This window comes from Antedon bifida, chromosome 8, assembly GCF_963402885.1.
Source record: "Antedon bifida chromosome 8, ecAntBifi1.1, whole genome shotgun sequence".
In the NCBI taxonomy this organism is placed as follows: Eukaryota; Metazoa; Echinodermata; class Crinoidea; order Comatulida; family Antedonidae; genus Antedon; species Antedon bifida.
In genome coordinates, this window is record NC_136233.1 from 22,771,664 (window position 1) to 22,798,150 (window position 26,487).

The 26,487-nt window shown below is 31.5% G+C and overlaps 5 protein-coding genes across 7 annotated transcripts; 3 read left to right on the forward strand and 2 right to left on the reverse strand.

The window, feature by feature from the left end:
- Positions 1-304: 304 nt before the first annotated feature.
- LOC144850579 (prefoldin subunit 2-like) lies at positions 305-1,886 on the reverse strand. The gene is made up of 3 exons (XM_078707881.1): positions 1,710-1,886; positions 1,269-1,392; positions 305-1,083 (listed from the first exon to the last, which is right to left on the reverse strand). Exons 1-3 carry the CDS (start codon positions 1,856-1,858, stop codon positions 907-909), a joined length of 450 nt encoding a protein of 149 aa, XP_078564007.1. The 5' UTR covers positions 1,859-1,886; the 3' UTR covers positions 305-906.
- Positions 1,887-2,156: 270 nt separating this feature from the next.
- On the forward strand, positions 2,157-5,885 carry LOC144850578 (uncharacterized). The gene is made up of 10 exons (XM_078707880.1): positions 2,157-2,277; positions 2,604-2,791; positions 2,899-3,050; positions 3,695-3,787; positions 4,043-4,133; positions 4,224-4,549; positions 4,789-4,805; positions 5,049-5,257; positions 5,373-5,471; positions 5,614-5,885. Exons 2-10 carry the CDS (start codon positions 2,611-2,613, stop codon positions 5,685-5,687), a joined length of 1,242 nt encoding a protein of 413 aa, XP_078564006.1. The 5' UTR covers positions 2,157-2,277; positions 2,604-2,610; the 3' UTR covers positions 5,688-5,885.
- On the reverse strand, positions 5,884-10,522 carry LOC144850576 (solute carrier family 22 member 15-like). Its single transcript, XM_078707877.1, has 11 exons — positions 10,387-10,522; positions 9,831-10,088; positions 9,381-9,586; positions 8,866-8,995; positions 8,670-8,761; positions 7,985-8,209; positions 7,573-7,707; positions 6,953-7,038; positions 6,744-6,858; positions 6,527-6,599; positions 5,884-6,328 (listed from the first exon to the last, which is right to left on the reverse strand). Exons 2-11 carry the CDS (start codon positions 10,065-10,067, stop codon positions 6,095-6,097), a joined length of 1,533 nt encoding a protein of 510 aa, XP_078564003.1. The 5' UTR covers positions 10,068-10,088; positions 10,387-10,522; the 3' UTR covers positions 5,884-6,094.
- Positions 10,523-10,825: 303 nt separating this feature from the next.
- On the forward strand, positions 10,826-16,290 carry LOC144850169 (solute carrier family 22 member 15-like). Of its 3 annotated transcripts, XM_078707394.1 has the most exons (12): positions 10,826-10,898; positions 11,485-11,748; positions 11,909-12,114; positions 12,314-12,443; positions 12,643-12,734; positions 13,195-13,434; positions 13,784-13,918; positions 14,059-14,144; positions 14,549-14,663; positions 14,927-14,999; positions 15,177-15,341; positions 16,277-16,290. In XM_078707394.1, exons 2-11 carry the CDS (start codon positions 11,506-11,508, stop codon positions 15,315-15,317), a joined length of 1,461 nt encoding a protein of 486 aa, XP_078563520.1. In that variant the 5' UTR covers positions 10,826-10,898; positions 11,485-11,505; the 3' UTR covers positions 15,318-15,341; positions 16,277-16,290. The 3 variants fall into 3 exon arrangements, with proteins under 3 accessions (XP_078563520.1, XP_078563518.1, XP_078563521.1); XM_078707392.1 differs by lacking the exon at positions 16,277-16,290 and having other exon boundaries at positions 15,177-16,259; XM_078707395.1 differs by lacking the exons at positions 10,826-10,898; positions 16,277-16,290 and having other exon boundaries at positions 11,571-11,701; positions 15,177-16,259.
- Positions 16,291-19,098: 2,808 nt separating this feature from the next.
- On the forward strand, positions 19,099-25,964 carry LOC144850125 (uncharacterized). Its single transcript, XM_078707330.1, has 11 exons — positions 19,099-19,242; positions 20,414-20,725; positions 21,011-21,229; positions 21,510-21,705; positions 22,382-22,513; positions 22,818-22,993; positions 23,287-23,355; positions 23,575-23,669; positions 24,115-24,222; positions 24,442-24,534; positions 25,036-25,964. The coding sequence occupies exons 1-11, from the start codon at positions 19,155-19,157 to the stop codon at positions 25,414-25,416; spliced, it is 1,869 nt and encodes a 622-aa protein (XP_078563456.1). The 5' UTR covers positions 19,099-19,154; the 3' UTR covers positions 25,417-25,964.
- The last annotated feature ends 523 nt before the right edge of the window (positions 25,965-26,487 follow it).

A 26,487-nucleotide genomic window follows, 5' to 3' on the forward strand; every position in this document is an offset into this window, starting at 1 on the left:
CAAAATCTGCTCTTGTAAAAGCTCACAGTAATCATCCATTATTGTTCAATTTTTCTGCAATATGACCTTAAATATTGATGAAGTATAAGCAGCTTACGTGTCTAAAATCAAGTAAACAAGAATCTTTCATCAATTTTGATTCATAGCCAATGTATAGTTGCGCTTTTTTTAATGCTCAAATAACAACTAGTTTTGTTATTTTAATTTTATTTCAACCACATCCAACAGCAAAAAATCGCCAATTATAGCATGCTTGAGAGATTGAGAAATAATAACACAAAAAAAAAACACCATACACATTAAGTTGCTGATGACATTTGGTATATTTATCCATAAATTAAGCCTGCTACTTCAATACTTTGCAAGGTCTTGTGGCAGGTTTCACGTTTTAAATCAAAATATCAAACTTTAAAAAAAATCCTAAATACACTTTATAAAAATCACTTCAATAATGCATTGATGATACAGTACAATGAACAATATAAGTTATATAAAATGAACACTTTTAATTAGGGGAATAATTTGTACCTGGCATACACTCATGGTAGACAGGTCAATTTCAGTACAGAACTTTTTTCTCATTTACATTTTTACCCACCAAAATTTCTACTGGTTAAGTTTCATCTAGATCAATGAAGTAACAGTTACTCAGAAAAGAACTGTACTTAGCTGATGAAATAAATTAATATTTAATTGACTAAATCACGTTATTTGGTCAATTTCTAGTGCCATAGTATTACAGTCAGTTTAACATCTGTGGAATAGCATTAGCAATTTGACAGTAATATAATGCGGAACGTTAAAGACAGTATTTTATAACAGTGAGAATATTAACTGTCTGCAAGATAGCTACTTCATAAGATATTGTAAATTGTATCAACTTGTATGTTCTTCGATATCAGATCATCACGATCCCTTTGCAACTAGAATACTCTGAGATCCACCAGATTTAGCCGCTGGTTCCTTTTCCTTGTCGTCCGTCTCTTCGCCACGAATCCGTATGTTGTGTTTTTCCCGATATGCTTGCAAGTCTTTCCCTTTCAATTCTAACTGCTGTTTTAATGTTTCAAGCAGTTTTGTTAACTGAAATTGAAAAAAAACAGTTAAAAAAGGAAAATTAATTATATAGTGCACATATTTATACTATTATTACTTTAAACAGAACCCTAATGGTACATATAGTAGTACAAATTCTTATGTTTTGTTTATTTTCTGCACATAAGGAAATCTATCTAGCCTAGCTAGGCCCAGCCAGGGCCTATACTCACCCCATCTTTATTGTGTTTGAGTGCAGGCAGTACGTCTTTAACAGTCCTTTCAACTAGTACTCCTCCAACTAACCGGAAACATTTTCTTTCTCCATCGACACCTCCAAGAGTTTTAATTACTAAACTGAAAAAATAAAATAAACATATTTAAACTAAAATATTAATTAATGCAGAGCCTGAGGAGGTATGGTACAAAGAATTAATCTCAAGTGAGTGCATATTATTTTATTATTTTACTTTAAATAACATCTGTCTCACTGCACCATGTGTGGGTAATTAATCGCAACACTGAACAAGCTAGCGTAGGCCTAGACCTAAGTAGCAGTTACACCTCTCGACTGGCCTGGTCGGGTGGGCATCTACTAAGTCGAGTCTCTACTAGCCGCCGCTAGCTCTAGTAGGCCTACCAAAAGTTCATATTTTAACAGATTCGATAAATACCTATGTTCATTTGCTTCTGTCTCTAGTTCGTTCATTTTACTAGCTAACGCTCTCTGCTCCTGACGAAGCTGATTGAATTCTTGAACAATCTGTTCATTTGATTTTTTAGATGAATTCGTCGCCACGGTCTTTGCTGCCTTGTCAGCCATGATTATTCGTTGCCAGAGATCATTGATAAAAAAATCCCAATTCAAGAGGCAGAGTGGTATAAAAAAACAGAGACGCGGCGCGTCTATTTAAAACGACATGTCAACTGCGCAGCACTTGAATCATTATTCGATATTTATACTATAATTTTTTTTTTCGTTAACAAGTATATAATTTGGAATTATATGAACTAATTAACCAATAATACAATACATAAATTAATTGTGTCGTTTTCTGTATAGAATACGTTTCCATGGGATATGTGAATAATGGTTTGGTATGCACTGTAAGCACGGTGTTGTACTAACACAACAGAACAATGGCAAACAACGTTGATGTTGCCATTGACTATTTAACAGAACAAGGCAGACGATATTTAAAATGGGATTTTAATAGCAATACCAGCAATATACGACTAAAAGTAAGTATCTAGGCCTACATAGTATTAATTGCGTTGGTTTTGTACAGGGCTATAGTGGATTGAATGTTTATTTTTGTATAGAACTATGGAGTATACTCATTAGGACTATGAACTAATTATTTTCTGCGGTAGAGATTGAGGACAAACCTAACCATGGTTGTTAGAATTGATGTATTGTTTACTTTCTGTTCAGATTTTTATAAGTTTGTTCTAATATTTCGGGGTCCATATGTTTATCTTATTTGTTAGCCTAATTATGGTGTCATTTTTACTCATGTTAAGAAAATTGATTCATAAACGTGCATTTTATCTGTATAACTTTATAGAGCAATAATGACGTCAGACTCGGAACATCAACAGGTGTTTGAAGTATGTAGAGAAATAGGTGAACACCTGTGTGATTTGCATAACGTCGTCAGGGTTAGACTTCCGGTTTCGGCTGGTGACGTAGAGGTTGTTAGCCAGAAACTCGGTCGCATATTTAAAACCGAGTTTACAATAACAAGTATCAAAGGTAAAATATGAGGAACGTTTACTATACTGGATTTTATTTACCTGTACGTCATTTAAGACAACTATTTTGATCTACTATTATTATATACCCCCATGATTTTCTTTTAGATTATGTTGGTATTTTGACGCGATATTGTGACGTCATGACGGAATTGGGAAGGTTACTATACGCTATGGGAACTAGTTATGAAACGAACACATTGTACACGTGGCATGATGATTTAAAGACGAAGATACAAGAAGCAAAGAATGTTCACAAAGTTAGTATATTGACTATCTAATTGATAGAATGTTGATAGGATATTGATAGAATGTTGATAAGATTTATAGAATGTCGATATGATATTGATAGAATGTTGATAAGATTTATAGAATGTCGATAGGATATTAATAAATAGAATGTTTGGGTGTTGATAGGATGTTGATAGGATATTAATAGAATGTTGATAGGATATTGATAGCATGTTGATAGGATATTGATAGCATATGTTGATAGGATATTGATAGCATGTTGATAGGATATTGATAGCATGTTGATAGGATGTTGATAGGATGTTGATAGGATATTGATAGCATGTTGATAGGATATTGATAGCATGTTGATAGGATATTGATAGGATATTGATAGGATGTTGATAGGATATTGATAGAATGTTGATAGGATATTGATAGAATGTTGATGGATATTAATAGAATTTTGATAGGATATTGATAGAATTTTGATAGGATTGATAGAATGTTGATAAGATATTGATACCATTTTGATATGATCGATAGGATGTTGATAAGATATTGTGATAGGAAGGTTGTAATCTGGCAACGTACTGTTTTTTACTGGTTGGCCCACCGGACAGAGACCCGTGACGATTCATAAATCTAATTGATTATTTTTACGGAATTTTAGATTCTTAAAGAGGAGATAGCCGTAGACTCAAAAGCTGATGAGAACGACATCTCAGAGTACGTATGGACTTATTGGTTTAAAGACACCTTACAGGTATACGTTGGCTAAATTACTAATAGTTCAAAGACGACCATGTTTACCCCAAATAAACGGTATTCGATCATATTCGATAATTATAAAATATTTTTCTAATGTAGCTGGACTTATTTATTAACATGCCTGTATCCTTCAACGCTCTCAATTATGTACGTGTACATGAGTGAATAAGATGCTACTGTTGTATATATATACAACTAATAAATAACTACTTTAGGCCTATACTATTAATATTATTTACAATATTTTCAGGCAAGACGGATTTCTCTTATACAACACTTTACAAAATATACTGGTCATCCCAAGCAGAGAACCGAAGATACACTAAAGTCTTTTTTCCCCAGTAAGTGAAAATTGATTGTATAGTGACGACTTATAAAACATTTAATTCCATTCAAAAAGACGATAATTATAATAATATCCTGTGTTTCAGCTAATATCATCGATAAACAAGATTTCAAGCGATTTTTTCACTGGATGAGCGCAAAATGTGTAACGTCTGCAACTGATAAACTCTTACGTGACTCAGGAACGTCAGTCGTGGACTTCTTGAGCCGACAACGTCGTACAGGTTGCCTACGAGACCCTTTACGTAAGCCGACGACTGTTGTCACGCCAGACGCTAAGGATAAGGACAGCGTTCACAGTAAATTTGGACTGGATCTGAACCGAGCGGTATTCCCTCCTGTACAGCTAAAAAGCGACCGGTCAGAATTACCCGAACACATTAAGGCAGAGTTACAAAATATCATTCAACAGGTAGGATAAAACTAGGGAAACAGTAAAGTGTTACTCTTCTCTGATAAAATGAATATTGATTGATATTTAAAAAAATATTCTGACACATCATCTTGTGTGGCAATAATATGTTTTAAAATATGGTTTGAATGACGTTTCGATAAAGTAAAATACAAACGCACCGTTTAGCAAATACAGTATCACAAAATAGGTAATTGTCAATCAAATGGTTGAATTTATTTTGTTTTGTTCATTCACAGGCAGAAGCAATTGAAAGGTAAACGATAATATACTTTAAACATTTGCACAACGAACTTGGTGTTCTTCTACAATCAATAATTATATCAATTTTATATTAAAAGCGCTGATTTTATATAGGCTTATAGAGTTATAATTATTCCTATAGCTATACTACTAAATAACTATAATACTAAAATTAGGCCTATATGAGTTGCAGTAGTATTTATAGTATTTAAATAAATAAATACTACTGCAACTCATATAAACCTAATTTTTGTAGTTGTTACTATGGAAACATCGCTCAAAAGGACGTTGAAAGTTTACTCACGTCACAACAGAGGGGCGTTTTTCTAATAAGACAGAGTTCAATGAACCCAGATAGGTTGTGCGTTTCGTTCCTCCACACTGTGCCAGTGAGGTCAAGAAATAGTTGGACAGAAATGGTGAGGTCACGAAATGTTGTGCTCCATCACGACCTGTTGTGTCACGGTAAGGTCAACTTGGAATTAGAGAAAAGTGAGAAAAGTACAAGCATACAGTATCTCAAAGATTTATAATTTACAAATCTAATTTTTGTTTTTATCTTGAAAACTTTGGTTTTTAGAAGTTAAGGAGGAGCAAACTCCAGCAGAGAAACTTGACTGGACACGTACACCGTGTCAAAATCACGTCGAATTGCCAAACAACGAAATTCGCCAGAAAGGTAATTAGACACCCCTAACAATAAAATGGAAGAGTCTCACGCGCATTACAGAAACTATACGCATATCAATCGAATATATTTACATTGATACTATTAATTTTCTACTGTATGATAACTTTGTTTTCTTTTTTTTTGTTGTCAGCATATACTGCACTCAACTCCCTCGTGGAAGCGCAGACAAAGCTGCTTACTCTCTTAAAATTTCATCAGAAATAAAAAAGTGATTGAATTTTTTTTTTTCATATTTGGATGATGGTTCAGTTTGATATTGTATTATTCGTTATTATTTATATTTACAGTATCGCTGAGCCGATTCTTCTGTTCAATATTTATATAAATAATATGTACTCGCATTTATACTCGTTTACAGGTTATATAAGACTGAAAATCGAATAAAAAAACACACATTAAATACTTTTTGTAAAAATATTTATATCTTTCACCACTATTTACTCATCATTAATTATAACAAATATTAAACCCTGGGTTATTTAAGGTATTAACTCTCCAAATTTCATTTAGTATATTTAAATCATTCATTATGGATTTGCTCCATAATATTGCATATTACTCCAATGTCTGATCTTTCCGTTTTACTAATTAAGTGTAAATTAAGTTGCATTTTATGTAACACTTGTGTCTGTATTTTGTAGCATAGTGATCCTCTCTTCCATGTTGTGTACTGTTTCACTATCCACCATTGTCGTACCAGTTGGTTGTTGTTTGTTTGTTGTTCTATTCTCCACATCATCAATACTCTCTGGTGATGTCATCCCGAATGTTTCAGGCAGTTTTAGGTTTAAAACACCGCTGATCACTGAGGTGAAACCAAATAATGCATACATGTTGAAAAACCCCTGTATCACAAAATAAAAAACAATCATATTGCAGCCACAATATTATATAAGCATGAATAAACTAATTTAATTTTTTTTTGTAGTATGGAAAAAAGTTTGTAAAATCCTTATAAATTCTAACATTTTTCCAAATTGGAGGAACTTATAAATATTCAAATGAAAGTATGAATATTTAAATGAGTTTATGAATATTCATACCAGTGACGTTGCCATTGGTGCTAATATCCCAGCAATCCTTGCACATATTGAACAAAATCCAATTCCACTATTTCTACGCAAGAAAAATGTTAAAAGAAAATTGGTGAAATGTACTATTATTCATCATCGCACATGTCACACCCATTACGCATGGCACTCAAACACCACTCTCCACCTAACAGCAGATAGTATAGGATTGTACAACATTATTATTTACCTTACTACGGTGGGTATCAGTTCACAAGAGTAGATATAAACCACATTGAATGCAGCTGATAACCCCATTTTACCAATTAAAGCAAATATTACAGACACACTCTTCCCAAATTCTCCTGAAAAAAAAATATAATAATAAGAGTGTGCTTAAATTAATAAGAAACATGAAATCACGAATAGACTTGATTGGTTGTCAGAGAGTTTTCTTACCGCCAGATTGCGAGAAAGCGATAACAAGAAAGCAGGAGAAACCACCTGTAATCATTGACAGACACATGCATTTCCTACGACCAAGACTAGAAAAAGGCAAATATGTAAATTAGATCAACAAATATGTTAATAAGATCAACAAATAACTTAAATCTTAACATTAAATACTTATATAGTGCACCTTTCTATAAGATTAATCAATACTGTAGTAATAGACAATGTTGTGACATGTTTGGCACCCCATACTTGAGGGTGATTCTGTAAACATTGTTATTCATGATAGTTAAGCCTATATACTGCTTGCATTTAGTTGATTAAACCCTTACACAGGTAAACAAGACTACTCGACTCTTATTACTTTCACTGCAAATAGCAAACACACACATAGCACAAATGGTAGTATAACACAATACGTGTCACAGTCAATGTGTTTTATTCAGAGTCAACATCTATACTTATATTTGGTACTAGAGACACTTCCCTAGTTATTAGGCGTAATCAACTGGACACTCGCAAACACCTCGCGGTGAAATATTCCTATTGCTTGCATATAAACAGTAAGGAGTTTGAAAACTATATCTGTTGATATTGAGCTATCAGATATTATGCAATCATCTTACCTATCCATGCACCAGACGCAGAAAAATATACCAGGAATTTCCACCAATCCGGATAGAGCAACACTTATGTAGGCGTTACTTGCTATGTCACCTGCACTCAAAGTAAGACCATAGTAAACTAGACTACAAGTAAACCTAATCAGATATAGTAGTAATATCATTAAATTGCATTGTATAAATCAAAATGTAAACCAACCAACCAAATTTGTTCATTGTACCTCGTTGTTAAAATGACAATAAATAATATCGTATCATATTAAAAGTACAAAACACATGAGTTTACCAGCGTATTGTAAAAATCAAACAGTGAAAACTGAACTGTCGTCCACACAACCAGGCAGTATGGACTATTAGACCAAGAAGAAGCGGATTGTACCATTTCTGAAATAGGTAAGTGTTTGATATACCGTACCATGAAAATGCCTGTATTAACATTTCTTTCCTCAACACAGGAGTCTTAAGCAAGTCTGTATAGCCATATGATTTAGTTGATGATATTGTTTTACTTGGCACTACTAATTCTATCGCCGATTTTTTTACTTCATTTCCATTTTTGTGAGCTATATAAAGAAGGATGTCTTCTGCTTCTGATATCCTGCCCTGCGAGGCAAGCCATCTGGAAGATTCTGGAACAATCCTGTAATAGTAATGATACGTTATTAAAGGACTGCTTAAGGACCATGGTAGTAAAGGATAGTATGAAGGGAGAACTGATGTAAGTATTTCTTTATCTAAAGCTCTGTCTACTCTCAACAAAAAAGTGTGCTGTACCCAAATATGGTAGTGATATGCTTAAATAAGTTAGTGATATGACATCATCATGTCCATATATGGGCACGTCACATTTTTTGTCACATAAAGTTTGATAGTGTAGACAAGGCTTTATACAGTAGAACCTCTATTAAGGAGACACTTTAAGGGACCGACTCGAGTGTCCCCTTGATAGGTGTTAAAACATATTGTGGTTCATTCAACAGAAAAGTGACCTGATAGGGGTGTGTCCCTTGAAGTGGATTCCACTGCAGTACTATAGAAAGTAAATAATCTTCAAGAAATCTATGTTTGTTTATATATTATCATTTAGCAAAGTTATTTACCAATAAATGAAAATGAAGAAACAAAATGGAAATGATGATGCAACAACCAGGTATCTCCAATCACGTATAAAATTTGCCATTAATGCAAAACCCTGGAAAAAAATATATAGTAATTAGTCTTTAACACAATTTTGTATACGGAAATATGTTTAATCTAATATATTTGATAAATAAATAATATGTATAGTTGCCTCACCATAATGCCAATTGAAAAGACCCCTTGGAATAGACTGCCAGCAAATACCTTTTGGGACGAACCTACACACTCGGTGATTGTGACGTAAGCTACCATACCTACTCCGCCTACAAAAAAACCTATGCAAATTCTGAAGAAAATCAAAATGAACAAATTTTAGTATTTATTTATCACAAACTTGTACATATTGATAATTAATTCTCATTTATAATGTGATAATTGTCGTATTCGATTGAGACTTTTACGGTTGGGTATAGTTTTTCTTTTGAGAACTTAACAGAGTATTTTGAACGTTGAGATTGTTCTTAAAAGCTTGCATTTTCTATTCAAATGATTACTGTTGAGCATAATCCGTTTACAATTTACTATTCGAATAAAAGGTACTCAACGAATCTTTATGTTGACTATGAAAGTTTCCAATCAAATACATGCATTATAATTTGGCTGTGTAAAAATATTGATACTGAATAAAATAATAATTTTGAATTATTTTTATTATGATTTAAAACCATTACCTTAAAAAACAAAAGAAAAACAAGGAATGTGTAAAAGCTGACAAGTTTGCGACCACTGATAAGCCAATCAGAGCAAAGATGAAGGTGCTTCGGCGTCCGATGTAGTCCGACATGCCACCAAACACAAAATTACCCAGAAGCACTCCAACCATTAAGTACGATTGAAGTTGAGAAACTTTATACGATTTATCACATACAAGATCCCACTAAAAAATATAAACATACATTTTCAAATATTAAAAAAAAAAAACCCATCCAAAACTATTTAAAAAATTAGCATTATGCTTTTAATAAAAACAAACCATCACCAATCATCATTTTAAAGATGAACATTGAAATAACGGATCAGACTCAAAAATTTGCTTCTCCAATAAAAGATATTAAAATTACATGCAGGTACTTAGTGGCAGTTGAACACAATTGTAGACCGTTTCTGTACGGTGTTCTTACCTCCGACACAATGGATGTGAACTCGTTTCCATATATATACTTGTTACAAACATCAGTGGAAGAACACGCAGATTCACTGTGAGGATTTTCACAAGTAACTGTAGGCTCTCTTCCGATGAACACGAGGCCGATAATTTGCATCGGCATGAAGAAATTGAGTAATGAGAATGCATAGAGGTATTTCTTTTGCTCTGATCCATATTCACCGACAACTTTTAGAGCAGAATCGAAGTCCATAACTTAACCGTTCACCAGTGCCTACATCAAACAAACAACAATAGAATATATTAACCATTCATGATACAGTATAATAAAATAATGATAATTTAAGATACTAGCCTTGCATCAAATAAAATGAATTACTGACGTGATGTACGAAGAAAAGTAAACAAAAAGAGTTGTTTGAAAGCAAAATAAGTGGTATGTACAAATTGGCTAATACTATGGCTAGCCCAGCTGTTTATGATTGTTAATTATATAACAGTCACCTCACTACACTGGTGGTAGGTACTCGGCTAGAGCCTAACTAAACTATAGAGGCTAGGGCTAGGCTTACCTTTTTACACAGCTACCGTAGGAGGTAGTTCTTGAAATATTTGCACATTGCTTGTACTATACTATCTAATTGTATATAACATAAAATTGATCATTGGTATATAAGATAAACAAACATAAAACTATTGTTTACGTTATTAGTAGTGATGGTAGTAGTAGTATGCTTCTACTACTAGTACTACTACAGTTAGGAAGTGGGCCTAGTACTAAAAAGGGTAATTCCCGAGCTGGACCATTTGCTTCTAGGGATTTTAGTACAAACACAAAGTTTACCATTTCTTTCAATATTTTCTTAATTTCAATAAGATTTTTTTTAAATTTAATTTATAAGAATTTTAAATAATGCTCTTGAATATTGCTATTTTTTATATCGATTTACCCATTATATAATGGGCTGTGCGGCTGTGCCCTGCTGCCACGTGCCATATAAACATCCGTCTGCTGTAGTAAATGTCAATGCATTCATTATTTTGGAAAAAAAGCAGTTTATTATGCGTACATATGGAACATGAGGTAAAATAAATGGGATGTTTTTTTTTAGTGTGAGAGAAATCATTTATTTTAAAACAGTACTATAAGCCTTAATTAATACTGGATTCAATTATCAAATTTACACAAAAGAGGCCAATCAGGTACCTAGCTATAGCTAGGCCTAGTAGTACTAACCATCAGGCAAAAAAGTTTCCGGCGAGGACCGACCGTGTGTACGTGTGCGGGCATTGGTTGTATACTAGCAGTAGGCCTAGGCCTAACCAGTTGTGTCTGTTTACTAGGTCAGTGCTGAGTATACTGCAGTATGTAGTTTCTAACAACTACTACTAGGCCTAGCATATAGTAACATTGTTTATGAGATGATAAAAAATAGTTTACACATAGTTGATTTATTGATATTAATAATTAATAATTGGAGTACTGCAATTAGTTAGTAAATGATTGTACCAGCCATCATCACCATTTAAACATTATTTTATTGTCCAGAAACAATGATTTGTTTTAGCTTTTACAAATGAAAGACATATAGGTGAAGAATTATCAACAACCAGAAAATACAATCTCATTTTTATTTTACAACAATGACGTTTCTTTAATTGTTTTTCAGAATAGTTAGAACGACAAGAAGATGGATTTTGACAGTGCCTTATCAAAAGTTGGTGAGTTCGGATTGGCACAGCTCCTGCAATCTTCTCTGGTGACCTCGTTGGGCATCCTACTCGCATTCCAGCAGGTCAACTTAGCGTTTGTTGCTAAGGAACCATCATTTCTATGCACTGATCCCAACATACAAGGAGAGGCTGTTTGTCATATGGAGAAGTCATGTGAGAACATTAAATTTGTAGATGAGTTTACATCAATAGTGTCTGAGGTATATGTCAATCGTCATTATTATTGTTATTGAAATTAACCATAGCATTTAATTTCATCCTCATAGTACCTCTAAATACCTCATTTTTTTTTAGCTAAATTACAAAACTAACATACTCTTAAATAATTATTGACTTTTGATACACTGATTTTCTTTCTAGTTTAAACTTATTTGTGGAGAAAACTACAAAGCAAGTTTGGTCCAATCCATGTACATGATAGGGGTGTTATTTGGAGGTTTAATATGGGGTCCACAGTCAGATGCTATTGGAAGGAAGAAAACATTATTTGCTGGTATTATTCTCTTGGCAACCACCTCTATCTTAAGTGGAACAACCCAAACTTACTTACAGTTTGCATTCCTTAAGTAGGTATTCTTTATTTTACTTTGTTTTAAATTCTCCTGTGAGATATTTATGCATTTTACCAGTTATATGACATTTTCAGCAATCGACTCTAAAATGTTTCTGCAAACGACTATTTTCTGAACTTAAAACTTTGAAATACTACCTTCATTTTGTTTCAAAACTTTTGTCCAATCATAGGTTGTTTTGCTTATTTCTTAGGTTCATCAATGGTGCTGCAGTAGGAGGCACAGGATTGGTTGTTTTTGTATACTCAACTGAGAACGTAGGTGCTTCTTACCGAGTGCTAGCAGGAACTATGGTACAAGTAGTCTTTGCCTTAGGAATAGCAGTAAGTTTATACTAGAGTATACTGTAGGAATTGCAGTAAGTATATAGTATTTCATTATGAAGAATAGAAAATAATAAATTTTGAATTTTCATACAAGACTGTAAGTTTGTTATTGGCATCAATAACTTAAAGTAACATTGCAGAAGATTTCTGCCTGCATTTGTTTAATGTTTGTTGTTTTTTCTTGTCTTACCTTTAGGCCTGTGGTGGTTTAGCTTATCTCATACGAGACTGGAGACAACTATCATTTGCTTCAGGAATTCCATTTATTTTTTATCTTTCTCTTTATTGGTAAGATTTTACTTTTAGTATTGATTTTATGTCCATCATATTGTCATATCAGCTCATTATTATTGTCACTATTGTCATGACAATCAGCAAAATCATTGTCAAGATAATCATCCTCAGTCATCATTATCATCATCATCATTATCATCATCATCATCATCATCATCATTATCATCATCATTATCATCATCATCATTATCTTCATTCATCATTGTCATCATTATCTTCATCATTATCATCAATTTATCACCACTAATGTCATCCCATCTCTGATGTCACGTTATTTTCAATGTCATACTATGTTTATGTCATTTGTATTTTGTATAGGGTAAGTTTGTTAACTGCCTAGAGCTTTTTGACTTTAAATTGTATCCAGTTTTTTGGCTTTAAACAGAAACCAATTTCGTTTTTATACCATGTTAGATAAGATAACTTGAACTTACTTGATTATTGCGTTTTTAAGGATTTTGCCAGAATCACCTCGATGGTTGGCTTCTAAGGGGAAGTTAACCCAAGCAGAAGCTCTACTGTTCAAAATGGCTTTAAGAAACAAGAAACAAATACTTAGAACAGATATTGCACTTGCAAGACCAACTAAAAGCAGTCAAAAAGAGAAAGTAAGCCAACCTGAATCGGTAGGATATGCTGAATTTTTCAGGACACCCAACATTCGACGGAGAATGGTTATACAGATATTTACATGGTGAGTTTATACACTAAAAGAAAGTTACATTTATATATTGACAGAACAACAATTTTTAAAATTAGATTATACGGGCAACTCAGACCTCATACCAGACACCAAGTTTATTTATGATGAGTTTTTGGTGGATTTGATATGCATCGATAAAATATACTGTAAAATAATCAATTCATTTTTAAATGGTTAAGATGAAGAAATCTGTGATAATGAGAAAAAGCTTTCCCAACCGTGATTCGAACCCAGAATTTGTTTTTGTAGATATGTAAAAGAGTAAAACTGTATTTAAGAAAAATGTTACCAGGTATTTCCATAAAGGATAACTCAAGAATTAAATGTTTTGTTTTTGTAGGTTTGCTTGTAGTGTGGTATACATGGGGTTAACAATGGGAGCTGGTGATATTGGTAGCAATGCCTACATCAGCCTAGCACTCTCAGGTCTGGTTGAACTTCCAGCGTATGTAGCCTGTGTGTTGCTTCTTGATGTGTAAGTAACTTATTTGGCTCAGATATTTTGGGTTGTATAACTTAAGGTTTACTTATTTACTTCCAATGTTCATTACTACTACAGACAACAATTCAAGTTGCTCTATAAGTAATGTAATTCTAAAATGTCTTAAATAATAGAATTGGTCGCCGTGCGATGTTGAGTGGTTGTAACATATTAGGTGGCCTAGCATGTCTGCTACTTATTTTTATTCCAGATAATGCAGGTTAGTCTCTCTAATATTTTATTTTAAAATGTCAAGAAAAGAAAACTATTTACTAAGGATTATTATTATTAGTCAGCAACTTTCTTAAAAAGAAAATGGTTGTGACTGTGTTTCATTTCATTTACTCGTCTAAAAAAAACAAGGACAATACAACAATAAAATAATAGAGAAACATGAGACAGGGAAAACCAAAAGTGAACTAAATCACTGACGAGTGAGAACCCTTAAACATACAAACATTACAATATAACAAGAATAATAATTTAACTGATTATTATTATTGTTGCAAGTATCTGCTGTATTCGTTATAAACATATAGAATATATATATTAAGATATGTATAGATATTATACACATATAATAATAACAAGTTTATACTATTTTTTGTTTGTTTTATCACACAGGCAGTAGTGCTGAGATGATACAAACTGCGTTAGCTTTGATTGGTAAAATGGGCGTGTCAGCTGGTTTTAATGTTATTTATATTTATTCAAGCGAGTTAGCTCCAACATCAGCAAGGTAAACTGAACTTAAATTCTTAGTGTCAAGTTAAATTATGTTATCGAAACCAATATTCATAGTCACTGGCAGTTAGGGATGGATAAGGTGGAAGTTTAACTCAGCTATACTATAGTACAGATAAGATATTGCAGCCTTATGGGCCACAAGAGGCCCGAAGAGGTGAGGTAACAGATAAGATATATAAGTTGACTAATTTTTTCATCTACTTGCTATTTTGATTATTATTTATTATATTTAAATGTCATTTTGTTTATTTTTAGGAGTAGTGCTCTTGCTTTGTGTACCATGTCGGCAAGAATAGGGGGCGCTATTGCACCTATGGTTGCACCGTATGTAAGTATAGGCGGAGCAATTAAAAAATCTCTATTCTCTACTCCTCTCTACAATTCATTTGTAGGTTTAAATTATCTCTCCTTGTGTGCTTTAAGTGTACAGAATATACTCAATCCTTCGGATGAGATATTAAGCTGTGTCATGTAGTGTATTACTTACTGTACTGTATCATTACAGGGGAAATTGATGATGTTCCGTGTGTTTGGGTTGCTTGCGTTATCATCTGGTATATCAGCATTTCTGCTACCAGAGACATTGAACCAACCTCTTCCAGACACTATTGACGATATAGAAAATGACACTAAGAAGACACAATGACATGATGTGAACTCTTCCACCAACGAGCAAAATGCTGTGCAATGATTCAAAATGAATAAGGACTAATGGACAAATTCGTTTTACTTGAATATTTAATAAAAAGAATAAGTAAATTTATTTACAGTAATTAATTTAATATAAGAATAAGAATATCATTTGCATAATAATTTCTCATGGTATGAGGTGCACTTTTTACACAATTTTTTATGCAAATTTTATAACATTTCTTACAGAATAATTATATTCTAATTAATGCACACTTTTTTGGTGAAAGAGTTCAATTTTGATGGTTTTTAGTATTTTTATATATTAATTTCATGTACTTTTATAGAATAAGTAATGTATTTATTTTAAACAAAATTATGTGAATGTCATTTCTAGTTTAATGTCTATTTTCCACCTTCGCCACGTCTGGATGCACATGTGTAGGGTCTTTGTAGTGCCCTCTCTTGTTTGGCTTTGACATTATAAAATCTCTATTTTTTTACACGGTATTGTAATTTGGATCATCATTTAATAGGTACATAGATATCTATTATTAGAATTAAAGTACAGTAGTACTCTGTAGACTGGCACCAATATTTCAGTTTCAATAACATTTATTTAAGATGGTCACAATAAATAACAAACAATATTACAATAAACAATAATCAACAACTTATATAAGACCATCTTAGGGATCAAAATTAGAAGTAAAACTTGTCTCACAATGACCCCTAAAATAATAGTATTAATTCAAACAAAATAAGAACGATATTGTATAAATATACAAATACAACGCATACAATTAAATAAATTATACAGTGCGCAACATATTTAGTAGGTTTGGTAACAAGATAAATAAAGAGTTTTTACATGCTTTCTAAATGAATTTACAGTATATAAATGATTTATGGTAGTTGAATCTAGATTATTCCAATCAACCTCTTCACGATACAATTACATGATGTTCCACCAATGAACAAAATGTGCAATGATTTCAAAATGAATAAAACTATATGGACATTTTTTTACTTGAACTGAATTTATGTAACAGTAAAGATCTATGGAATTGTATTTTATTATTTGATCGATTCCAGTCCTGAACTTCATAAGTTTGTTTATTGTTTAATAATGTTTAAATTAGCAATGTACACTTTATTGGTGAAAGAGTTCTGATGTACTAAATTTTTATTTTTGTAAATTAATTTCATAAAACTACATTTATGAGCGAATATTTATTATGAATGACATTCTCTATACTGCAAGAGTGACTCATTTGTATAATTAAAAAAATTTACTCGAAACATTCCCTCTAAAATTGTATTTTATTTTTTAATTAGTTAATTCATTAATTAAAAAGACATTCTACATTTTTACACATAGTAGTAGTAGTAGTTCATTAGTTTTTTAAATAAAAAATTACTACTACTAGTACATTATGTTAGATCAAGACATGTTTGATCCAAAAATTACCGGGGTAATAATGTGCAGCGCATTGAGAGCTTTGCTTTTATGCGCTGTATATAACTATTATTAGATTTTGTCTTTATTTATTCTTTCCTTACCATTATTTTGTCCGTCAATTTCATCGAGCTACGTCAATTTTTCAGGACCAGGAATCGATTTGGTTAGCTTTTCACGATGCGCAATAAACAATTACGATGAAATCACTTTTGTAATCAGATCTTCACAAGCATGTATAGTAAATTTGGTATTCATAAATCAGGTCATATTTCATCATATAGCAATACAATTACGTGCATATCGTATATAACGCATGCGTACGCGCGACTAAAATTTTCAAAATTTATTTTCGATGTTTCAGGCAATTTTAAGCGTTTAAAAAATTGCCATGAGTGCGTAGGTTTTTGCGTGCACTGCGCGTTAAACGTTAGTGCGCACTAATTGCTGTTTTACAACCTTTCTTTGGCAATTTCATCATATTTTATTCACTTTTTAACTCTAAATCGCGTTATACGAGCACGTCAAAAGTGATCAGGCTACGCACGTGTAAGTTAACAAAATGATGAAAATATGCTTAATTTTAAAATTAATATAGATCGTCAGAATGCTCGGAAACACCTATTTTTATTTTTATTGTATGTATTATTTATGATTTATTTTGAAATTAAGTGAAAAAAGTGGATTACGTCATCATTAATTGCATTAATTTTTTTTTTATTTCAACAATCAAACAATGACATTTTCTTCTTTTCAAATGTTCATATATTCAAGTTAAAAGTATATACTTTGACAGTGATGTCATCATAGTAAAAAATTCATTGCGGTATAATAATCTATCTGCACCAAAGTGGTTACTGCATAGTAAATACACGGAGGAATCAGTTGTCACTGACTTGTGTATCAGTTGTGGTGGTCTGTGCTCGCGTCTATGCATTCAAGGTACCGAGATCGAGAAACGAAACGAAATAAGATTTATTTTTATTATCGGTATTCGGATTGATTATACATATGATTTATAATGAAATCTAGAGAAAAGGTAACTTATTATGTAACAATGGTGGTTTATGACATTATACGCGGAGGGATCTTTGATCGGATTGTGATACCGGCTAATTTGCGTTTTATCCCGATCCTATCCTTCATTATAAATAATTAAAGATTCTGACAAAATCAGTCAATCAATATAGTATAGGCCTATATTTTAAAATTCAATATCTTTATTTAAATCAATGCATATAATTCGTCATAATGACGATTTAAATCTAGTTATTATTATAACTTTAAATGCTGTGTGCATGACGAGGTTAACAGGGTGACATTTTAGACATTTTCTTCACCAAAATAAAGCAAAATATCTCGGTGTATGGTGGTTATCTCGTCCCCTACTCCTCCAATCCAGTAGTACTATGCCAGAGCCATATATATAAAGAGTTACGACATTGAAAATTAGAAGCCATTTTTGTGTCAAAGAATTCGCACGCTGAGGGCGCGCGCGTCTCTTTTGTATAGCGTTTTCCTATAGTTCATGCATTATTTTTAGATTTTTTTGTCTATGAAATAACGCTTATATTCCGTTTTTATTTAGTAATTAATTTTACTAATGGTATTAATTTAGTAACATATATATATTGTGTCTATAATAACAAAAGAATAAATGCTAGGGCCTACATGCAAGTCAGGATACATCAAAGCATGAACCAATACAAAAAACACACAAATTCACCCCTCTTTTTATACAGTATATGGCTCTCTGTGTGTTTTTGACACAAACTTTCAGAGACTCGTTCATCATTTCATTTGTAATAATTTGCCTTTATTATTTTATTATTGTTCATACCCTATTCAATATATTAACAAATATATCCACGACACTTTATTATTTTATTTAGTCATCAAAGCATGCATTATGAATTGAAAATATTACAAAATTGTTATTAATAGGACGTAGTTATGGGATGTTTCGTTCCAAAATCAATCAATCGAACTTTATAATGTACTAGCGCACGCGCGCGCAATATTCTTTGCCGCAAGTACTTCTGTACGCTGTGCACATCGATATTTCACCGCAAAATGTGCAATTACATTTTTTTAAATATAAGAAAAAGTTTAAAGTATTTTCTTGCTCCTATACTTTACATGCATTAACGGAGACAAGTTTGACACAAATTGATCTGCATATCACGTGACTATAATCCAATGTCGTAACTCTTTATATATATGGCTCTGTACTATGCCATTATGTCATCGATCATTGTGCGGCTGCGTTGGTTTTTGTGTATGTCACGTGCCGGCGCGTGTTAGTGACGTTTACGAGGATAGTGAACGAGGAGGAGGATCGACGGCTGGAAGGAAGTCGTTTAAAATACCATAACAAATAATCTGAAAATCATTATGGATTTGTATAAACTATTTCGAGATCTTTTCATAATATTTGAATTGCTCTACAACTGTAAAACTGTGTCGTCTGTTGAAATAGAAGGTAAATTAACTAGGCCTCCTACGTACTTAGAAAGTATCTATCTGTCTCTAGTCTATCTGGCTGGCTGACAATAAAAAATAAAAGGTCGGCCTACTAATTATCTAAGGCTAGGCCAGACATAGGCCTAGGCCTACTATTTATGGGCGATTTGTATAGAAAAGAAAAGTCTTTTACAATTTAATTTGATACATTATTACGCACTGTGATGACGATGACGTAATTTAATAAAATAGAATTTAGTAGTCTAGTAATTTAGTATTTATATACACGTTTTATACATTTTAAAATCAAAATTAGTTAATTTATTAAAGTCAAAATACTGATTAAGTTTATTCCGAAACTATAAAGACCACCCCACAGTGGGCCAGAATCAATTCAAAGTCCAAAATGGTGAATGTGGCAATCCAACTTTTTAATATTGGGTTAGGAAGAAGACATCTTAAATTATATAAATCCACTAATAATTTTATATTTGGTGAATTTTAATTAATAATAGATAATAAATTTTACTTAAAATGAGCAAAAAGAACAGTTTTGATACATTTGCTGTTATTTTTTCTAGAAAAAAACGGATTTGATACTGCATGAAATTTTTATCTATTATTAACCATTTTGGCAGTAAAAATAAAATTTCAATTATTGCTTTATTTTGGGGTTAAAGGTCACCAAATACAGGCCAAAATACCAACAAATCGTATTTTTAAAATAAAACCACTAAAATAGTTTGGATTCACGTGCTACATTTTGACATTAATATTTCGAGCAAAGCTTGAGCTTTACGTTAATACTATTATACTAATAATCGGCAATCATTTTTCGGATTTTTATTGTGCTACACAATTTTGTTGAAAATAAGCACTTTTCTATCAATAGACGACAGTTGTTACTTTCACGTCTTTTGCCCAAAGTGCGCTGATACACCCAAAAAACAAATGCAGCAGATATGTGGACATGTCAACTTAACGCCACATGTGGCGACCCATATTTACTTTCAAAACCAACACATTGTGATTGTTCGTGATGTATCGCACTTTACCAGTCAGGAACTGTCGTTTGAATTTGATTGAATATCCTTGTATTATAATAGTCTACAATATGCAGTAAAAAGGCAGCTGGAAAAAAGCAACTTTTACTTATTAGGGGCCTACAGTATGAATTTTTCTTTCCTTAGAATTATTTGGAATGTGTAATTTGGATCAAATCTGTAAGATCAAGATTCCGTTTACAACAAATGTCCATATAGAAAACATCAGAGATTGGGAATCATGGTGCTCTTTAGATGGAATAGAAATTGTCAATTCCAGCACAAGTCGACCAAATGCTTTAGGATTTGCAGTGAGCCATGACATATCATCAAATGTGTTGTTAACAATTGATGATGTATCCAGCATTCAATCACCATCAACAGAACTGATTTGTGGCTTGAGAAATTTCAACAATGGCACGGCACTTGATCGAAAGAGAATTCTATTGACTATACATTGTAAGTGAAAACATGAAATATATAGAATATTTCTGAATAATGAAGACTATTTGTACTTACCATTTTTAGTTTAGATTTTAAATCTAAATCTGTAAAATGTCTGTTTAGGTTAGCTCTGTTTTAATAATCCTATTTGAGTAAACTTGGCAAAAATATATTTAAATATCATATAAATAGAAAAGACTGCTTATAGTAAGTATTTAGGATGTGCATGGCTTGTTATTTATTACTTATTCTCATGTGATAATAATTGTATTATTTTTATTAATTCTGTTGTATTTTCAGATTTAGAAAAGCCAGAAATAACTTGTTCACAAAACATGTGCAAATGTAAAGCAAACTCATCTTCATCAAATGTTTACACCTGGAATAAGAACGATATGAATGTTGCGAAGTATGATGACATATATTATAATGATAAGGGCAGTGTTCTTAACAACATTAATAAAAACGACACAGTGACTTGTTTAGCAGACAATGGGCACCAAATGAAAAGTTCTACAGGTAATTTAGTTTTTATGAGAAATGTTTTGAAACAGCTGTAGTTAATTATATTTTCTCTTTAAATTTTTCCCAAAATTCTTTCATACTGCAGATGAACTCGTTGGTAATTATATTTCTCAAATTTTAAATTAAAAAAGACTGAATGTGTTTGTCTTGCATTTTTTACTGATTACAAAATATTGAAATGTTGGCAATACTGTATACCATGATTTCATAACATGAATTTTGTTTTGTATGATGTAAAACAAATAAACGTTTTAAATTTATTTAATATATATAGTGAGTCTACAATTTGAAGACAAAGTGAACCTCATGGAGGATATACCAAGCAGCGAGAATACTACAGAACAACAAAACACAGGACTCATTGTACTATGTGTATTCTTGGGTGTATTCTGTGTTATCTTGGTTGTCGTTATCATTGGTCTCTGTAGAAGAAACAGGATATTAAAACAGGACCAGAAAAAACAATACAGGTAAGTATTTATTTTATAGTGGTTTTATTTTCCTATATTTTATCAGTTTAATACTTTAGTACAGTATTTATCTATAATGTATTACAATTATTATACAAAAGAGTAAAAGTACCATGTTTTTATAGTCATCCTATATTAAGCCACTCAACAATGGAGTGTACCAATATAATTTAGTGTATACCTACAATGTATTATAATTTGTCCTGATCTTCATCTACAGAATGAGGCTGATTAAAAGTTTATACAACCTATTAGTTTTTGTTATTATGTTATTAATTGGAAATCGTTAGTGGCTTCATAGATTTGCTAGTATAGTAAATGGTACAGATAACATTAATTTGTTTAAAAATCTGTAAAAATAAAACAACTAAGTTTAGAGCACAGCAGTTAATGAGAAGATCTAAATAATCACAATTGTGTTTTTTTTTAGTAATGTGATAAAAAGTGTGGATATTACAAACAACAATATTTCATCGCCTATAGAAAAATGGTGATTTTTTTTTTTAAAGATGAATAATAGTTTAAAATGTACAGGAAAATAAATAATTTGTGAAGTCTAAAGTTATTTGAAACTAGTTTCTCTACCATTAAAAGTACAGAATTATTTTGTTTACACATTTTATTCATATCTAATTTTTTGGGATTGCTTAGTGACAGAATTGTTTTTGTTTATTAGTCATATCTTGAATGATGCCGATAAAATGGTTAAAGTAACATACAGTGATGGTATAGCATCTATAACTGAAAAGATGTGTTCAGAGAATGGGAGCGAATTGAATACTTCGCCCAAATTAGTTTTGGATTATCGGTAAGATTATATATCAAGGTTAAATTTTTTACTAATAACACTGAATCCTGCAATAATTATGATGTAATTATACAAATAAAATACAGTAGGTATTATATATGTAGCATGTACCATGAAGGATGAAACTATAATTCTTACCTCTAAGATGATGATGCAAAAATAAAGAAAGCTACACTACACACTACAAAGTTTTGTTGGTGTCATTTTAGTTTCTTTGCATGTTATTTTTTATGGTATGGAAATTTGTTATTCTCCAAAAGTTATCAATCAGTCCATTAATCATTTGCATTCTGTTTATTTTCAGATACCAATTTCTTATGACGTCTGTAACATTGCCTGGTATAAAAGATGACTATATTTCAGTTTCCTTATGGAAACTAGATAAACCAACGATGATTGTTCACAAGCTAAATGGTAGCTTGGAAATTTCCAAGAACCCTTTTACAGAATTGATGGCTCCTATCGAATCTATACAATTTGGTGGGTGTTTAGATTAATTACCCCTTTTTGTGTTAACATGATTTTGTGTTCAAATTTGAAAAATAGAGGTGCTATAGAAACACTCATCTATGAATTTTCAACTAAAGAAAAATAAAAAAGCGAGCTGAAATAAAAATCCAACCCTAGATTTTTAGACCAACCTCTTTCTCACCCTGAAAAATAAAAAAAAAATCTTAAAATATTTGATTAAAACTGCTAACACACGGAAGAGGTTTTTTTTTTTATGTACTATAGTTAGTTGTTTTCATACATTATAAAATCTTCATTTTTAGATCGTTTGAGTGGCACAAAGTTTCCAAGTGGCCAACTTGTATTTGGAGGTTGGTACAAGAAAGACCACAGTAAGCATTTTTTTTTTATATATATGTATCTTTTATTTTTATAGAAAACAACACACTGACGACAATTATGATTATGAAAATATAAGCACATATTTTGCTTGAAAGATTCAACATACATATTTAATCACAATTGCTGCAGTAACCAGAATAATTGAATCAATTACTAAATTCTTTTTACTGTAGAATTACAAATGCTTTATTCAAATCTTTTCTACTTAGAATGTATACCTTTCATGGTGTGGTCAGATGATCAGTGCAAATGGAATGTGCTGCCAATTCCTATCAACAATGCTGAGGCCAACATGGAATTGAAGGTTTTGCTAGTCTATGGCTTGTGTTTCTGCTTCTAATACTACTGATGGCTACTTATCCTACTGCTTCTGATTAGTACTAGTACTATTTCTGCATTTACTACAGACTTCTTCTATCGCTCTCATTGCTCCTATTGCCATATTTATCAAGTAAAGTCAACCCACCCGAAACGCATTATATTTGGGTGGCCCACAACCAACAAATTTTGTACAAACAATTCTTTTTGGATGGTTTTGTGAAATTCGGTTTTTCAAAATACATCCAAAGAATTGGATACTTTTGGACAAAGTTTCTGGTTACATTGATTGACAACAGTCTTTAAAAAACTTGAACACATGCATTATAAATATATTTAGATTAACATTAAACTAAACAAAGTATATATCTACTATAACCTAAACCTCAACCTTTATATATATACTTATACTTATTTTTACCTGTTTTTAGTTTACTGAATTTAGAGAAGGCGTGTATGTCAACATAAGATCTAAGGAGACACCAAAATTGTTGTTTCAAGGTGTTTTTGGGGCTGACTATCAATCTTTTGAGAAAACGGTTTGATTATTCTCACTACAATTTTAAATGTACTGTACTTGATTTTAGTAGCTGGATTCTTCATTTTAAAATTGTTAGGCTGTAGCCCATTATTTTAAAATCTTGATTGGTCACATTCCACAGCAATTTCATTTATCCCATGAAGTTTAAAAATTAGATTAACAAAAAAACATGATACAGTAGTTTATACATTTTTTATGATACTGTTTTTATTTGTAGAAAACTCCTGGCATTCAAGAAGATGTACTTAAATTCACCGTTACTGCAGTTCGTAATGGACAAACTAGTGCATCCGTCCTGGACGAGACTGAGGTAAGAAATTATTGAGAATATTATGACACTCATTCAAGTAAAACCGATTTTAAAAAACCAAGTCTGTCTTATCGTGGAGCAATTATATGGAATAGTGTCAATTTTGATATACTTCCAACTTCAGTTAATTTGTTTAAAACGTATCTGAAAAATGCATTGCAAAAATATGGTATGTTATCTATGATGGTGTACATCTTAATGGCTAGATAATAATAATATCATAAACTTGTGTAAAAACAATCAATATTGATTGAACAAGTTGTAGGCCTACTGTATAGTCTCAAGAATAAATAAGGTTTATATATATAATATCTTATTGAGACTATTGTTTTATTGATTTTTTCATCGTTATATAATTATATTATTACAATTTTTTTTTTTATTGAAATTTGTTTGTGTTTTCTTGATTCTGATGATGAAAGAGGTTCAATGAATAAAATATCATACCTAACTAGACAAAATATCAATGTACTAATTTATGACAATTGTATTGATTTGTAGGTCTCTGCTGCAGCAGAAACAAATGGATTGCGACAGGTGTGTCATTACAACACAAAAACCGAATGTATTGAAAATCAAATCTATCAGGATGTCTCTAATAATGAGATCAAAATAGAGAAATATCCACAATACAGTTTTTTATGCCACATTGTACAGGACAGACTACGTAAAAATGGTTTACATTTTAGATTGATAAACCATTCAGGTGAATTATTATCTGAAATAACAGCAGGTAATGAATTAGAATGTCCTGTACAATGTAAAGATATATTGCCATTAAAAGATGGCAAGTCATTTCTTTGTAGATATACAGAAAATAATGATACTTGCTGCAAAGAAATAGTAATTTCATTGGGAGAAGACATAAAATTAGTTGTTTGAAATCTAAACTTGAAAGGTTTAATTGTGTGCTACAGTTAGACATCTAACATAAGATTTCACATAACAATATTATAAACATTTCGTTTATTTTAAAATGTTTATGTAGAAATAGGAATTTATTTTATGATAGCTGTATTATATATTATTCTGCTTACACGATTAAGATTGGTATCTTTAATAAGAAATTTACTGTGGATGACTTACTAGGTATCTAGCCATACATAATTCCTTCTGAAGCTTTAGCTATAAACCAGCCTGAAAATGTACAGTATAATAGTAGTAGAAGTAAGGTTTTTAGGTTTAATAATTCTGTTTAGTATATGCATTTCTAAATGTTTACTCAAACTGTTTCCTCCAATGTATAACATTCCAATGGTAAACCATTGGAAAATTTTTGTATTTGAGGATCTGAAAGACTAAACATATCAAAACATGCATACAGTTTTTGTACTGTGATGATTATAATACAAAAGATGATTTCAATTTGTTTATTTACTGATATTAAATGTTGCTTTTAAATCATGCTTTGATCTAATAAATAAACTTTGCTGTGAAAAAAATGTGTGTTTGTAATATTTTTGTTTCACAACGTTTTGACGTTTGATAATATATTTGTATTGTTGAGCAAAAGGAGCTAAGATTTGTGAGGGTCAAAACGCATGTATTATTTTGGGATGTTAGTTGCACTCCCTGACAAAGTACAGTACAAGGTTGGTCTACTAGCGTTTCTACTCTTAACTTAGTCATCCATTCATAAATACATGTTTTTGTTAGAAATATAGTGCACGATGCTTTAAAGTAATATTGATTTGATGAATTATATATTTACTTGTTATTCTCAAATTTATATTTCCAAACAGACGACTACACTTATTTATTTTTGCAATGGCTCAATGCATTTTTTGTTCAAATGTGAACTTTTCAATTAAATTGACAGAGTGGTGATATCCCCTGTTAACAATAATAATAATTTCTCATGGTATGAGGTGCACTTTTTATACAATTTTCATGCAAATTTTATAACATTTCTTACAGAATAATTATATTCTAATTAATACCAATGAACAAAAT